At 42.5% G+C, this 15,975-nt stretch overlaps 1 protein-coding gene across 1 annotated transcript in view; it reads right to left on the bottom strand.

Moving 5' to 3' along the window:
- The window catches only part of UTP6 (UTP6 small subunit processome component), a 29,063-nt gene continuing 13,088 nt past the window's right edge, over positions 1–15,975 (bottom strand). Inside the window, exons 10-19 of the mRNA XM_015424699.1 lie at positions 15,762–15,843; positions 14,914–15,095; positions 10,793–10,872; positions 9,825–9,902; positions 9,498–9,677; positions 7,572–7,652; positions 5,177–5,286; positions 5,007–5,073; positions 3,418–3,490; positions 1–929 (exon numbers count right to left, since the gene is read on the bottom strand). Coding sequence (XP_015280185.1) covers positions 775–929; positions 3,418–3,490; positions 5,007–5,073; positions 5,177–5,286; positions 7,572–7,652; positions 9,498–9,677; positions 9,825–9,902; positions 10,793–10,872; positions 14,914–15,095; positions 15,762–15,843 — 1,088 coding nt within the window. The 3' untranslated portion in view covers positions 1–774. The remainder of the gene's footprint in view (positions 930–3,417; positions 3,491–5,006; positions 5,074–5,176; positions 5,287–7,571; positions 7,653–9,497; positions 9,678–9,824; positions 9,903–10,792; positions 10,873–14,913; positions 15,096–15,761; positions 15,844–15,975) is intronic.

Here is a 15,975-nt window from a genome sequence, read left to right as displayed (position 1 = left end):
TTCTGAATAGAGTTATCATCCCCACCAAAGGAACAGCTTCCTAGTCCTGGATTCATAGGTAGCAGCTTTTCTCCAGCTTCAGCTGATGTACCAGCTGAATCCTGTCCTAGAAATACACACTTGCCCCCATTTGCCCCTGCAACCTCAGCTTGATTATTAAAATGCACTTTCTATGGGGTTCCCCTGGAGACTGATGGGCAACTTCCATCGATTCAAAACACAACAGTCAGCCTGAGGCACAAGGTTGACCACAGGTAGCACATTATGCTTGTTTTCAGACTATTTAAATGATTGCCCATTAGTTCACGGACTAGATTAACCGTGCTGTTTTTAGCTTGTAAGGCCCTGTACAGCCTAACACTCATGACAGCTGAAGAAGTATTTGTTTCCAGATGTGTTCCCATGCCCTCTGAACTGAGATCTGGCCATGAGACATTTGGCACTCTTCTCAAAATGGTTGGTACAGTCAAGTGTACCAACTTTTTTGCATCCCTCGATGTATAGGGCTGAACGCCATACAGTTCTATGCCAAGATGAAATAATTTTCTTCCACATACACCCTGCCAATGTCATTAGGTTGCTGCATTCAAGCCACTGGATATTCAGTACGCCATGTTGAATATAAGTGTTGATCCAATGAAAAATCACCAATGCACATAAATCTACAAGACCAGAAACAGATATTTTTGCTTGGGGGTGGGTGGGGAGTATGAAATATAGAATAATTTAGTCCTTCAATGCTTGTCCTCCAAGACACAGATGCAACTACATTTTTCACAGATGTCCAGTTTGCAGCAATGTGTACTTTGAAATAAAATTTTCCACTTGTTCTCCTTGCAACATTTTCATAGCTCTCCAGTAAATAGTGCCACAGTTCTCAGGTTTGCCTTGGGAACTCAGCTCTTCTCTGATGTAGGCCAACCACAGATCTTCAAAAGGAAAAAGAAAGTATGGTAATATTATAATTATGGAAATGCTAAAGAAGATGCTATTGTGTGCAAAAATACTAGCAGGGTATGGTCCTGTGCATCAGATCCACACAGTTTGCAACTAGAAAATATTGTTGCAGAATTTTGGTGTCTGCAAAGGGTTACCCCCATCACTGCCAAAGAACCCATTGCCTCCCTTTTGGAAAATTAGGCAATCTGTAGAAGAAAAGGGAATGTGGATGCAGCAGCTATCACAGCTTGATAATCATTCAATTTCCCCAATTCCTGTATGTTTCTCCAACAAACATGTTACACTATAGCAGGGGTGGCCAAACTTGCTTAACATAAGAGCCACATAGAATAAACATCAGATGTTTGAGAGACGCAAGACAAGAACAAATATTACACACATGTTTTTATTGAAAAATATGCAAATTTGCTTTCTATTAACATTAAATGAGGCTACCAAAAATAAAAACAAAAGGGGGTGAAAACAGATATTGCTAAACAGATATTCAAAACAAGAGGCATCTTCATTTTTTTTATTCCTTAGTTAAGAGGAAATTGCACCCTAGTCATTCTGCATTGATCATTCCTTGTTTCAAGAAAGAGAAAGATACAAGCTGCACAGTGACACACTGTCTTGACTGGAACAAGGACAGTTATCCATGAGAAAGATGAAAGAATTTGCTCTCTTTCCCTCCCCCCTTCCCTGAAGCTGACCTGCTATCCCCACATTATTTTGGTCAAAAAAATAATAGGAAGAAAGGGAGATTGTTGCTGTTAAATACCTCACACCCTCCATTAAGATCTCTCACTTTGATATCGTAAGCTAACCAAACACTATCACCAAACCTCACTTATTTATTAGGGGGACTGAGAGCACAAAGTGTTTACAGTGTGTGTTCCTCATAATACCGAACTGTATTGTAATATTGTATGTTGATGCAGCACTAACAGAAGAACGCAGTGGGCAGCTGTGATGGATTACACCTAAAAAGCAAGTTTTAAAATGCTGCTAGTTCAGAGAGCCTGGGAGGTAAAGAGCTAACCTTCCCCGGAGTGGACAGCTTGTTTGATAGGCTGCAGCATCAGCTGAGAGAAAGTATAAGATCAACTGTGTACTGGAGGGAAAAAGGCTTTTCATCTGGAGTCAGCAAGCCAGTGAGTTGGCTTCTGACAGAGAGACAGCTGGAGTCAGTGGTTCTGACAGGATTAGTCAGACAGGTTCTTCTTCTGAGAGAAGAGACTCCTTTGCCCTAATTGAATAAAAGCTACTCTGAGAAAGAATTGTGATTCTAAGTCGAGAAAGCTAAAAAACTCTTTTACACAGACATCAGTACTGGAAGAGAGATTTGGCAAGGGTGACTGGGTTGTTAGGCTGTAACTCTCAATAAAGCCAAACAGAAAAGGGTTATTGCTTCTTAGGAAAAAGAAGAATAATTTCTGCCAATTAAAAAGGGGTTGAGATCTGGGGAGAAACCTGGTCTGTGGCTTTAGGCACCTCCAGAATTAGTGGGAAACTGTGATTTCGAAAGGGAGAAAGTTAGATACTCTAAGAAACAGCAAATCTCCAGGAAACTCTGTGAACTAATATTGAAACTGCTGAATTATACTAAGCAAATACCTCTCACTGAAAAGATCTAGAAATCTCTGAAAATAAGCTACAACACATTTGTTTGTCTTAAGTATTCGTTCCAGTACAAAATATAACTTTTACCTCAGTATTTCTAAACCTTGACTTCTCCTATATATATTCCCTGCCTGTTAAATAAATATCTTTTATTCTATTTTGAAAGTTATACAGTCTCCAATGCCATTTCAAAGGGTTTAAGACAAAAGGGCTCCTGTTTTCCCCTCAAGTTCCTGTGCTGGGTCCAAAGCCAAACGAACTCTTTGACAAAGGGAGGGACAGTCAAGTCTTTTATGACAAAGAAGCAATACACACTACTGAGAGGCGGCTCAGAAACAGAATGGAACTCAATTTTGGCAGGACAAATCTGCCTGGGAGTTTGGAAGCAACAGGGGTCCATCACAGCACCAATGTGTAGCCATTGGGCTAAATTCACAAACCAATAGCTACCAGCACCCTCCTGATGGTGAAATACCTCATCTTTCCACTTTTGCACACTGAATTGCTTATTTAGATAGAGATGGCTGCCACGGTCTCACAGCCAACCCCACATTAGGCCTCAGGCTTAAGCAGGGATGCTTAATCTGATGATTTAATCTGATGGTTTGCTTGATGGATTGCCTACCAATCTACCTGGCTAATCTCTGTTCCATATACAATCATATATTTTTAAACATGTGTATCTGTTTGTTTTTAAAACACATGTGATGTCATTTGGGCCAATGCATCCCTCAAAGAACATCACAATAGAATGTCTAAGCATTTTAAAGTTAGTATCTCTAGCCAAGATTCAGGGAAAGGAAAAAAAGGGAGACCAACTACTGATTAAACCCCACTGAAACAAAGAGTTCTTACCAGGTTCTGTGGCACCAAACTCTCGCAAGGCACGTTCATAATATTCTCGGATATTGACCATTTTACAAGATTCCTTCAAAAGGGAAAAAAGGAGCAAGAAATACTTAGCATTCGGCTACTGAATGTGCTGTGCCAAGTAATTTTATTTATTTATTTATTAGATTTATACCGCACCCTCCCTGAAGGCTCAGGGCAGCTAACAAGATGGCATGAATGCCAACATTAAAACAGATAAAAACAATATAAAACAATATAATACAATTGAATAAAATATTGGTGCTCTAGATATCACATCAATCATTTATCCCAAGATGGAGTTAATTCCAAACCAATGTATGTTCCAGTAGCACTGTCATCCCTTCTCAATCCAGGGTCATCTCGCACCCCGATGGTACCCACATGGATGGTGGTGGGGGGTGCGATGATGTAGAAATAACGAAGGTGGAATAGTAGTGGCGGCGGCTCCTACTCAAAAGCCTGGCAGAAGAGCTCCGTCTTACAGGCCCTGCGGAACTGCGAAAGGTCCCACAGGGCCCGGATCTCCTCTGGGAGCTCATTCCACCAGGTAGGAGCTGCCACTGAGAAAGCCCTGGCCCTAGTAGCAGCAAATTTGATGTCCCTGGGGCCTGGAATAAACAGGAGATGTTGACTCCCCGACCGTAGTGCCCTTGAGGGAATATATGGGGAAAGACGATCTCTTAGGTAAGCTGGACCCTGGCCATACATTTGCCCTATGCCTCCAGGATAATACTTGCTACAGTGCATATAAGCAACATCTAAAAAATGCATGATCCCCTTTCCCCCTCACCACCTTTAAGAACTATTGTTTATCTAATGCAAATCTAGGCAAACAAATATTTGAAAGATTTGTATATTGTACTCTCCAGAATCTGCTGGAGGCAGCTAAAATAAAAATATATATACTATTTTAAATCAAAATACCTTGCAATTAAGTGGTTGAATAAAACTAAAATGGCAGTAATAGAAAACAATTTTAAAACAGCAGCATAAAATCAAGCAGAACAAAACTGGGGAGAAAACTGCACAAGGGGATGAAACTCAATTGAAAGCCTGGGGTTACATCTGGACATTGGCTGGGTATTGCACTATCAATGCATCACAGCAATAATACAACTGGAATGGCATGTTTAACTTAATGGGTTTAGAAGGATGTCACTTAGCTGAGGACTGTACTACCAATCAATGAAGACCTTGTTAGATCTATGCAGCCTTATTTCACTTCTGTTCACAGAATCAGCTGCCTGAGGGTAAGGTAGACAGAAATGGCCGTGGCACGTTTTGGGCAGTAAGTCATGAGGAGTTTTCGGCCCCTGGCCATGTAACTCTTTTCCTTCCCCCATCTTCCTTCCTTCCCCCATCTTGTAGCCCTCCAGGCCTCTCCAACCCCTCTGTGCTTTCTCCCTTGCCAATTTCCTCCCCCAAGTTTCCATCTCTACTATTTCCATCATGCCCAATGGAGTTCCCCCACATCCACCCAGCTCTCTACAAAGTTTGCATCTGTACATACCTCTAAAGACATTAACACACAACCTAAAATAAGTCAGCCCTGAGATACGCTTAACACTTACTTGCTCCTTTTCTATCTCAATCATCTTCTTGAAGAACTCAAGTGAAAATGGCCGGCTTTCATGCAAGCTAGAACAGAAAGCAGGCATGTGAATGTAGCTTAACAATGGGGCTTTTGTGTGTGTGTGTGTTAATAATTCTGGTGTTTGTTCCAAAAATGAAGTTCACTAACCTGGTAAAGACTTTTCTGGCTTTCTTATAGCCACCTGTCCTATAAGCCCATTCAAGGTACTTTTGTTTCATCATTACAGAGTCAGCTGGGACTGTGGCAAGTAAGGATTTCTGCCAAGTTAAACGTAAACTTTTATTTAGAAAAACCAACCACGGCTTCTGTTACATAAATATGCTAAGTCTGTAACAAATAAGTGATCTTTAATACACAGAGAATACAACTTTTGAAACAATGTTCTCCAATGATGTCTTGCTATCACCTTTTCCTAAAACAGGGACTTGACAGGTAGATGAACACTTGTCTATCTGGTACAAGAAGGGAAAATGTTCTTGGGTTTCTGTGTGCTGTGTGCAAGCCCTTGCCCCTATGCAAAAATATTGTGCCACATCATATGCTACCTGGAGAGAATAGGATGGAAGAAGAGTCAGACTTGCTGATGTCCTGCACAAGCCCAAGACTCATTCTTCTCTTGCACTGGTTAGAAACGTTCTTATTTGGCCTACATGCACGAAGGAGTGCTCCAGAGTTGAAGATAAGGAGCACATGCAAAATAAGGAACAAGCAGGAGAGAAAAAGGATGCGTATTTAAGTTTAAGGCTTCAAGGAATCCAAGTCTGCTCCCATGGAACCTTCCATACGACGCAGCAGTGCAGTGACAGTTCATCTGCTACTGTCACCACCCGCAAAGGAAACTACTATGGAGGAGGGATGGCAATGGACCCAAAAGTACACTAAAAAATAGCAGCATAAATGTACTCATGCACAGCTGAATCTCCCAACTCACAAACAGATTCCAAGTACAAAAAAGCATATAAGAAGAAGAGTTGGTTTTTATACCCTGCTTTTCTGTACCTTAAGGAGTCTCAAAGCAGCATAAGATCACCTTCCCTTCCTCTCCCCACAACAGGCACCTTGTGAGGTAGGTGGGGCTGACTGGCCCAAGGCCACACAGCAGGCTTCATGTGGAGAAGTGGGGAATCAAACTTGCTTCTTCATATTAGAGTTTGTTGATCTTAATTGCTATACCATGCTAGCTCTCAATATAAAAATATATTAAAAAAACAGTGTCACATCACAGATCAATTACGAAACCAGAATCTTTATCCTTTGTAAGTAAAAGTCACACAGTGTGTGTATACAGGATACTGTTGCTGCTAAATCACTGAAGACGCAATGGGAGACCAGTCAACTTGCCTTTTGATTTTAGGGGCGTATTTAAAGAACATACACATTTGGACATACCATCTTCATACCTTCTGCAATAGTAATTTCAACAGTTAATATTCAAGGGGTATGAATTTACAAATGACTTGTCGGTACTGAACAAACAGGGGTCTTTATTTAATTTGTATGCTTATTAGGGAACTGAACACTCATAAAATCGTAAATGCAATGGGTTGGCTGACTGGCCTCCCATTGAGTTCTCAGCAATTTAGTATTATCAGGGCATGCACAAGGTATTCACTGTGTTTGCATAGGATAAAAATCTGATTCTATAGCACAGCGACATGCATTCAGTTTTGTCTTAACTATCTACCAGTTTTGTACTTTATTGATTCACAAGTACAATCCTCACATATGTAGCTGGAGACTTTGTGTATTAATATCATCAAGAGAGCCAGGTTGGTGTAGTGGTACAGAGCAGCGGACTCTAATCTGAAGAACTGGGTTTGATTCCCCACTCCTCCACATGCAGCCAGCTGGGTGACTTTGGGTCAGTCACAGTTCTCTCAGAGCTCTCTCAGCCCCACCTACCTCACATGGTGTCTGTCGGGGGGAGGGGAGGAAGGGAAGAAGCGTGTCAGTTGCTCCAAGACTCCTTCAGGTAGTGAAGAGCGGGGTATAAAACCAACTCCTCTTCTTCTCCTTCTCTTGCAAATGCCTTTTACTGTGACCCAAAAATCTTCCCCTATCTTTTTCTTCCTTCCCTTCCTTAAACCACCCCCCTTTTCAAACTCAAAATCTTCAGCAAGAAAAATTTCCTTTTTTGTAAGCTCTATTTGTCTACAGGTCCTCTATATTGCACCATCACAGACTTGGCCCAACAATTAGCTGTCTCCAAGGCCACTATCTCAACGATAGGTCTAAAATTCATTTTTTAAAAATAGATGTCATTCCCAGCATCATGATTTTTTTTTTTTGCCATTCAATATTTTTAATAAATGGTTTCTATGCACAATACTTCCAAAGGAGTATCCATGTTAGTCTGTTGCGGTAAAAATAGAAGTGGAGTCTTGTGGCATCTTAAAGATCAATAACATTTTATTCCAGCCCAAGCTTTTGTGGGCTAGAGTTTATTTATTCAGTGCACTGAGCTCTGGTCCACAAAACCTTATGCTGGAATAAAATGTGTTGTTCTTTCTGGAACCACAAGGCTCCTGTTGATGCACAATACCTGATACAGAGCTTCAGTTTCAGCCTTGCTATTCACTGTCTCACTCCATTCAACCCATAAAATCCATAATGGCAAGCTGTCCTGTGGAGGAGAAAAACCAACAAAAGACACAAGGGGGGAGAACTTAACCCAAAAAGAATTGAATTAAGAGTTTAAAGGTTAAAGTGTCAGAATGTGAGCACCCAATAGTTCTGGATCTAAACTTAAAACATAAGTATTACCAAATAAATTTTTTAAATGCATGTATTTATTACAAATTAGATAAAAACAAAGGTAGGCCCAAATAGTAGCTTCAAGTCAGAATAAAATCATACAATTATTTCAAACATAGACCATTTTTGACCCTGACCAAACATGTTTTGGCCAGCTGGCCTTCTTCAGTGGTCAAACAGTGTTGTTTCACAGTGGCTTTAGACCATCTTAAAATTGTTTTATAATCAATATCTGTGACCTAAGGCAGAGATACAATTCAGAGGCCTCGTTTTAAATAACCTGCTGCCCTGGTCAGGTACACGTGTCTTGAATGGTAATTCAGTTGTATACCTTCCTCTCCTGGTCCAAAAACTTTTTTAGATGCAGTCTAAAAAAAAACTTTTTTAGATGCAGTCTGGAGTCAATAGTATTTTGGGGAGGAAAACCAAACACAGTGACACAGTTCAGTCGCACAGTCAAGTCAGACTCTTCGCGACCCCATGGACCACATCATGCCAGGCCCTGCTGTCTTCCGTCATGCTCCGGAGTTTGCTTAATTTCATGTTCGTTGCATCAATAACACTGTCTAACCATCACAGTGACACAGGAGGCCAAAAACATACTAGCCCTGTGCAGATGCACCGTCAACTCACTGCATGGGAAAGGAGACTAGGCACAAGTGGCTGGCTGCATCCTGCACACCTGCCAAGTGGTCTGCATGGTGTGAATGCCTGGAGGAAGTGCCCGTGCACATATCCCCTTCCCTATGATCAGCAAGGCAATGTCACCACTCAAGGAGAGGCAGTGTACCTGTAGGCACTGCCGCAGCACATTCACGTGGTACAAATGACTCAGCAATTGCATGGAGGCACAGGGACAGGGACAGTGCACAGTCTCCCTCCCCACATGATGTGGGCCGCAGATTGTTGGAACTCACAACACACACGCTATGAACAGTACTGGAGTCTTCCGTGTTATCATATGCAAAGCAACTATGGACCAACTGTGTAGCAGATTTTCAAGCTAACAGGAAGCCCAGAGCAGGGCTGAAGAATAGGATATCACGGACAATTAATGAGCCTCCCTTCTCTTGAAGGGAGTTAAGCCAGTCAGGGAATCCTTCATCCCGCAGAATATACAAATTTTTTTAAAAAACAATTTTATTAGGATATAGTAATAAGTAAAATTATACGTCATATAACAAACTTTTCATATCCTTTTATCCAAATATCTCCCCCCCCCTCTGACTTCCCACAGTGCTCAAACCTCTATTACATTCTTAATTTTTTTCTCCTTTTCCAATTCTTTAACAACATAATTCTTTCAGGTAACGTATCTTTTTATCTGTTTATTTATGTATGTTTAAATTTAATCTAAATGTCCATCCAACCTTAATTGTCAAAGTAAAATAGATTGTTTTTTACTAGAATATACAAATCTTGTATGAAACATCAGGAATCTGGAGGGACTCCAAGCCTACACAAGTCCAAGCAGGAAACAGTGTTGCTATCATAACTGCGTGGATTAGTATCTCAGCCTTTAAGGATTAAGAGCACAGAGTGGAAGGTGCACAACGGCAGTAGCTTTGAGGTGTGTCCCCATAATCAACTGCTACTCACCCTAGGTGCGGCAAATTTTAAAAGCTGCCCTCAAGCTTTCAGTCCACACATGCACACTGAGGCTTCTGACCAACACCTCTTCAGATGCCACCATTACAAGAGGCCAGTCACTCACCTTATCTTTAACTGCCCGAAAGGCTTCCTGGAAACAAGAGGCCAGACCATCACTGCTCTGCTTGATTAGCAGCTGCAGTCTCATTTCCCACATTTCTACCAAGTGGCTGAATTGCTTGGTGGCTGCCGCTGCCACCTCTTCGGCCTTCTCTTGGAGGTCAAGCTCCAGTAAGACCTGAAGCTGAAGAGGAGTAATTTGAAGGTAAAATGTCAGCATTTAGAAGCAGCCTTACAAGATTCACCTCTGGCCTTCCTGTTTGATGTGAGGCAGTAACTTTTGAAACTGCAAAGTGTGAGGCGGCCCCCTCAGAACTGCAAGCATCCTTACCCATTGTTTATACAATGAAGCTGGTAGCAACTGTGACTCGTGAGCTTGATTGAAGGTGCCTAATGTCCTTTCCAGCCTCTACAACAAGAAGACAGGGAGAAGAAATGTAATTTTTACTTCTGTGTAAACTAGATACCATGAAAACAAAATGGAACTTTTGAGAGAGGAAACCTCCTGTAAATCACCCAACAACCAATGTGACTTTAAAGAGGTACTGTACCTAAAAAGTGCACTATAAACTGCAGAACTGAACTGGTACTTTAAAGTTCAGGTCATTCATCCAATTCCTGTAAGGTCCCAAGCATGTTCTAGATTTCAGGATTTTAGAGCTAGCCCCTTAAAAGGTTGGAAGCGGTATCTGACAGAAGGTTCTAGGCACTTCCACAGAAGACGCTCAAGACAGTTTAAAAGACAGCATCTCTCTGACATCATCACTTCGAACCGCACTAAAGCTGTTTATAAATGCTTGCAAATCCTGTTTGTATAGATACCTGCCCATCACTATCCACTAAGAGCCCTGATGTCATATGGAGCTTTTCATCAATGACTGTAAAGGGAAGCAGCCATTTGAAAAGTCCAGCCAGGGCATCCAGAGCCAATCTGATCTTCCAAAAATAACTTCTAAAAAAATGAAGTAACTGGAATGATGAAGGGCAGGCTAAAGATGTGCACTAATAAGATTATAGATATTTACAGGAATAAAGAATCATCCATCAAAATAATCAGATTGAAAGAATCATGAACCTGTGGTACAAAGGACCCTTTTCTGTTTTACAGTGGGGCCCACCAGTAGAAACTGATAGAAGCTTAGCAGTAATATATAGCATTTAAGGTAGCAAGTGCTTCCAGGCTTGCAAGCTGCATTTCTGCCTCAAACTGAGGGGTTTCCAACAACATTTCTCCAAAAGTAGTTAAGAGAAACCAGTAACAGAAGAATGTGCTTATTATTCTGAAGGTAAGAAATTTACCTTCTGCCTTAACTCTTCGCAATTGGTCTTCCGGTTTAATCTCTCCAAGCAAAAAGTGATGTAACATTTCCACATGTCCTCTGGGAGTGTTAAAGACATAAAAATGATAGTTATGATCTTCAGAGAGAGTAACAATTACAGTAACCACCTGCCCTTCCAAGGTCAGCAAAAGAAAATCCCAAGTATTAAATAATCCCTATGAAATCAACCTTTTTAAAAAGAAGACATGGTTTCAGAGGATTCAAGTCCAGAAGCACCTTAGAGAGCAACAAGATTTTGGGGGTATAACCTTTCGAAAGTCAAAGGTTTAGCAAATACAAATGGGAAGGGAGATCTTTGAGTCCTTATATCCCAATCAGAAGGTGGGAGGAATGTTGCAAAGAAGGAACTCAGAATGCAGACGTACAATACACATTGTAATCAGCTTGATTAGAGGGGAAATGGCGGGGCACAGAAAATTAGCATCTGTAGTAAGATAAAAACCTTATGTCCCTATTCAGCCCTAGGGGTCCACTGTTCTGAACTTGTGAATGAACTCAAATTCAGCAATCTCACATTGTAATCTCCCCTTGAAGCTTCTTTTTTAGAGGACTGCCACTCTTGGGTCAGCAATGGAATGTCCTGGAAGATTAAAATGTTCTCCCATTGGTTTTTGAATGTTGTGGTTTTTAATGTTGGTTGTATGTCCATTTGCTCTTTTGTGTAAGGACTGAGCTGTCTGTCCGATGTAGAGAGTGGAAGGGAACTGCTGACATTTGATGTCATAAATGACATTAGAAGAGGAATAGTTTCTGATGCGGGGAGCTCTGACTCTCAAAACCTTATACCCCGAAAATCTTGTTGGTCTCTAAGGTGCTACTGGACTTGAATCTAGCACTTTCTCTTAAGACTGAATAGCTAATTCATAGGTTCTTTTTCTCCCAGAGAAGATGTAGAACTACCAGCATGGCCCCCCAATCCCAGCAACACTGAGCCTCTTGCTCATTCCTTTTACTTTCACATGGCTCACAAAGTGTACGAGGCTTATCGAAAAAGAACAACTCTTGAGAATGAACTGTGAGGAATACAGACAGGCCCACCCTCCTCTATATTCTCCCCTCATATTATACATACTGGGCATAGCAAAACAGCAAAAAGTGGGTGGCACTTCCCCTTCAGAAACGACTCCTGAAGTGTTCAGTGTCCTTGGCAGGAGGAAGAAGGCAGGTCTTTTGCTGCACTAGCTACTCTCACTGTACTGTCAGAAGAAGAGGGCTGCATCCAGGCTCAATTTTCTGCTCACACAAGGTGCTTCTTGGAACAGAGCATTCCTGCCTCCCCTCCTCCTGCTGCATTCCACTGATCTCCCCCAAATGTGGCTCCTGGTGGACAGATGACCCTTAAGAGCAGGAGGAGAGGCAAATTGGGGGCCTGCAGAAGGAAGAGGGAACTGGGGGGAACCCCTTCTGTTAGTGGAAAATTTATTCCAGTGTTCTTAAGATGAAGTTGTTAACATCCAGGGCTATTTTTGGGCAGGAACGCACAGGAACGGAGTTCCGGCTGGCTCCCAAGCTGGCCATGCCTAGCAGGAACTCATTAGCATAATAGGCCACACTCAACAGCAGAGACTCATTCGGATTGGCTACAATTAGGGGTGTGTGGCCTAACATGCAAAAACGCCCTGGGTTTTGACAACAAACAAGGTAAACAGAATAAGAAGCAATAGGTGGGTGTGGCTGGATGACCACACTTCTGGTAGCATGGGGGTGTTGCCTAATAGGCAAATGAGCTGTGCTGTTAGGGTGTGGCCTAATATGCTAATGAGTTCCTACTGTTGGGTATGGCCTATTATGCTAATGAGTTCCTGCTGGGCTTTTTCTACAAAACATCTATGTTGCCAGGGCCTTCTCTGTAGTGGCACATGTCTGTGGCACTCCCTCCACGTCTCTTTGCTTGGCATCTTCAGTTTTAGACACCAGGTAAAAGAGTTTCTCTTTTCCCTGGCATCCAGTGTTTTAAGTCTTTGCTTTCTCCTTCTTTCTTTTTTATGGCTGGCTTTGCTTGTTTGCTGAACTGCTTCTGTTTTTTCTTAAACTGCTGCCCAGTAATGTGTTTATTTTCAATATCTTGCTGCTACAGTGAATTGTTTCATTGGATGCCCACTGCCACAGCTTGGAGTATTTAAATGTCATCACTGCTGAATGTAATCATATAAGAAAACTACCAGTATAACAGTTTTATTTGCCTGGAAAAAACATGGCTAAGGTGATATATAAGCAATAAAATAAATAGGGCTAACAAATACTTTGCACTGTGGGAAGCTATGGCACAGTCCTTCTATAAGACACCATCATCCACTACCACCTACCAATCCCCTGGCCCATTTCCCCCTTTTTTTTTAAAAGTGTGTAATACTTTATTGTCACTGATTCCATTCTGTCTATGCCAGCACTAAATATGAAAGATGAGTCTTCAAAAGTGGAGAGAATGGAGAGGGGCTAGGACAGAATACAGGGAACAGAAGAAATAGTGGACCTGGAGGAGACTGAATAGGTTGTTAAAGATTATGGGAAACATGGAGGGTTTCAAGTGCGGGTGGGCACAGGGAATAGTTAGAGTGAAGGTCACTTGATTGGCAAGATACAACCACACAAGATACAACCATACAGGGCACTAAGGGGCTGTGGGGAGAGGTGCAGGCTCTGGCAATGCTGCAGGTTGGATCCCATTTACTCAGGCTTTGTAGCATGCTAGAATGCTGTAGTCCCAGAAGAGATGGAAGGTCTCTGGCTCCACAGTAGTGCACACAGGAGTGAGTGGCTTAAAAGCTCTCTGGTCTGCTACCCAGCTCCAGTGAAGCTAGGTGAGTCTATGAGTTTGGCTGTGTTCAAATTTCCTTTGGGCTTCTCTTTGGTTGGGAAATGATGGTGGCCCCCAGACTCACCCACTGGCCCATTTCCCACAGAGTAGATGTGGTAGGATGGTATCACTTGACTGGAATTATTAAAATATTTATACCCTACCCTGTCCCCATAGCTCAAGGTAGCTTAAAATTCCAAATTTACAAAGGGCAATTAAACCCCAGTTCACCCCGCAATGCATGCAGCTTGCATCTCAAGCAAATAAGGTGGCCTTGAAAGACCTCCTAAAAACTTATAGTGATGGTGTGCCCCCTTGCTTCCTCAGGGAGCCCATTCAACAAGGTGAAAGCTCCTGCTCAAAAAGGAATGGGCTCGAGACCATGCCAGGCAGAGGGGGCACCACCAAAGGGTGGCAGTCTAAAGAACAGGAGTTAGCAGATGGGGACATACTGGGAAAGCCAGTTTTTCAGACGGGGTATGTCACGAAGGGCTTTAAGAGTCATAAGCAGCACCTGGATTTGAACTCAGAAACAAACTGGTATCCAAGTTACTGGTTTATAATAGGTGAGATCCCTTCCTGTCAGCTGGCTCGCAACAACAATCAGACTGCTTTATTCTGAACTAGCTGCAGTTTCTGGGCTGCCTTCAAGGGTAGCCCCACATAGATCCCCATTACAGTAATCAGCCATGGAGTTATGAAAGGGGGACTGTACCACTTTGCACCAAAAGGTTGATCGAATGCTTCCTCTCTCTCTCACTCTCTCACACACACACAGACCAAAAAATTACACATATGTGCTTGGATGATGGCTATGCTAAAATCATTCCCTTTGAATCCTAGCTTTCCATATACAGGGAATTGCTTTTTATTTTTATGGAGGAACATTAAATTATGTGAGCCCTCCCCTGCAGTCTCAAGCGATCCTCTCGAAAAACAGGCTTGCCACCTCACCTGCTGTTTGCAAGAACTAGACCTTGGTACAGAACAAGCCTCCAGTTCCCCTTTGAGACTACTGGCTGAAATTAACAGCATCGTTCCCAGTATTGTTTTTGCTAGAGAGAGAACTGCTACCTATTACCATAGAGACGTTAATGAAAGACGCAAGAAGATGAGGGGGAGAGAGAGTCAAAACCAATGCCAGTAGAAAATGCTGCCCTTTAATCAAGCCCACTGCTTCGTAAAGAGCTCCAGCAAGTTGATGACTGCACGCACCTCCAAAACCTCCATTCTAAAAGAACAGCATGAATCAACGCTTAATACATCTCTCTACAATTTCTCACCTGTGGGAAGGGACGTCACGGCCTCCTCAAACACTCTACAGCACCGTTCTTCTTTGTGGGCCACCTCAAGTGCCTTTAACTGTTTAGACGGGTGTTCTTTTGACGGCAGGGAGTCCATCTCCAGCTCCCGCCGTGCCATGTAATCCCACACAAAAGGATCGTTAGCGTGCTCTGCCTGCAATCTTAAAAACCAAAAAGGTGACGTCATGCCTTTATCTGTGTCTTCACTCTCTCGCTATGAGGCTCTGGAGTGAAGAGTTATTTTGTTCAAACAACAAAGCAATTGTAAGCAAAGATGCTTTTTTGCTCCTTCTGACATACTGCTGATGCTGCCTGGAGGGGGGGGGGGAAGCTGATGGAACTGTCAAAGATGCAGCAGTCTGCTAGATTATCCTTTTGTAGGAAAGGTAACAGAAGGTTCATATTCTACAGGTTCACAGTGCTACAGAGGAGGCTTAAAGAACTGTGGTGTTTACTCTATGCAACAATTGTCTTTAGGCCACTGGATCTCACTGCAAACAGGGGGCGGGGAGAGAAGATAGCTATCTATTCTCATAATTTCCCAAGTTTTCAAATCCACTTGATGGAGAAGGCTACGAAGTGCACTAGACCAGCCAGTCACACACCTACACAAAGCTTTTGGGGAGAAGCAGGTTACTTGGGGGGGGGGGAATGCATGACCACAGTCAATGGGGCAGATTTACAGAATCCAATTCAACTTTTTCAGCTGTATTCAAAGTACAACTCTAGACCTAAAAGCCGAATTCATGCCTGCAATGAATCCTTACGAAGAACAAACCATGGAAACTTCACTGTCTGCACCACTCCCCCCACTGCTGCCTACTTACTTGTCCAAAATTTCTTTTTGGAAGTCCTGTGTAAAATCAAACAGTTTTGCAATAGAGAGCAGCGTCAACTGAAACTCCGCACCTAGAATGGAGAGAGAGAGAGGGGCTAAAAATGGGTGTTCTGAGCTGTGTGGGCACCCTAATTCTTGTCAACTATTAAATGAGAGGAAAAGGGTCGTCCGAGCAGCTTGTGAACGAAGCAGAGCTAGCATGG

This window comes from Gekko japonicus, unplaced genomic scaffold (genome assembly GCF_001447785.1).
Source record: "Gekko japonicus isolate JY-2015 unplaced genomic scaffold, Gekko_japonicus_V1.1 scaffold668, whole genome shotgun sequence".
NCBI lineage: Eukaryota > Metazoa > Chordata > Lepidosauria > Squamata > Gekkonidae > Gekko > Gekko japonicus.
This window is presented reverse-complemented; position numbering and strand designations above follow the sequence as displayed.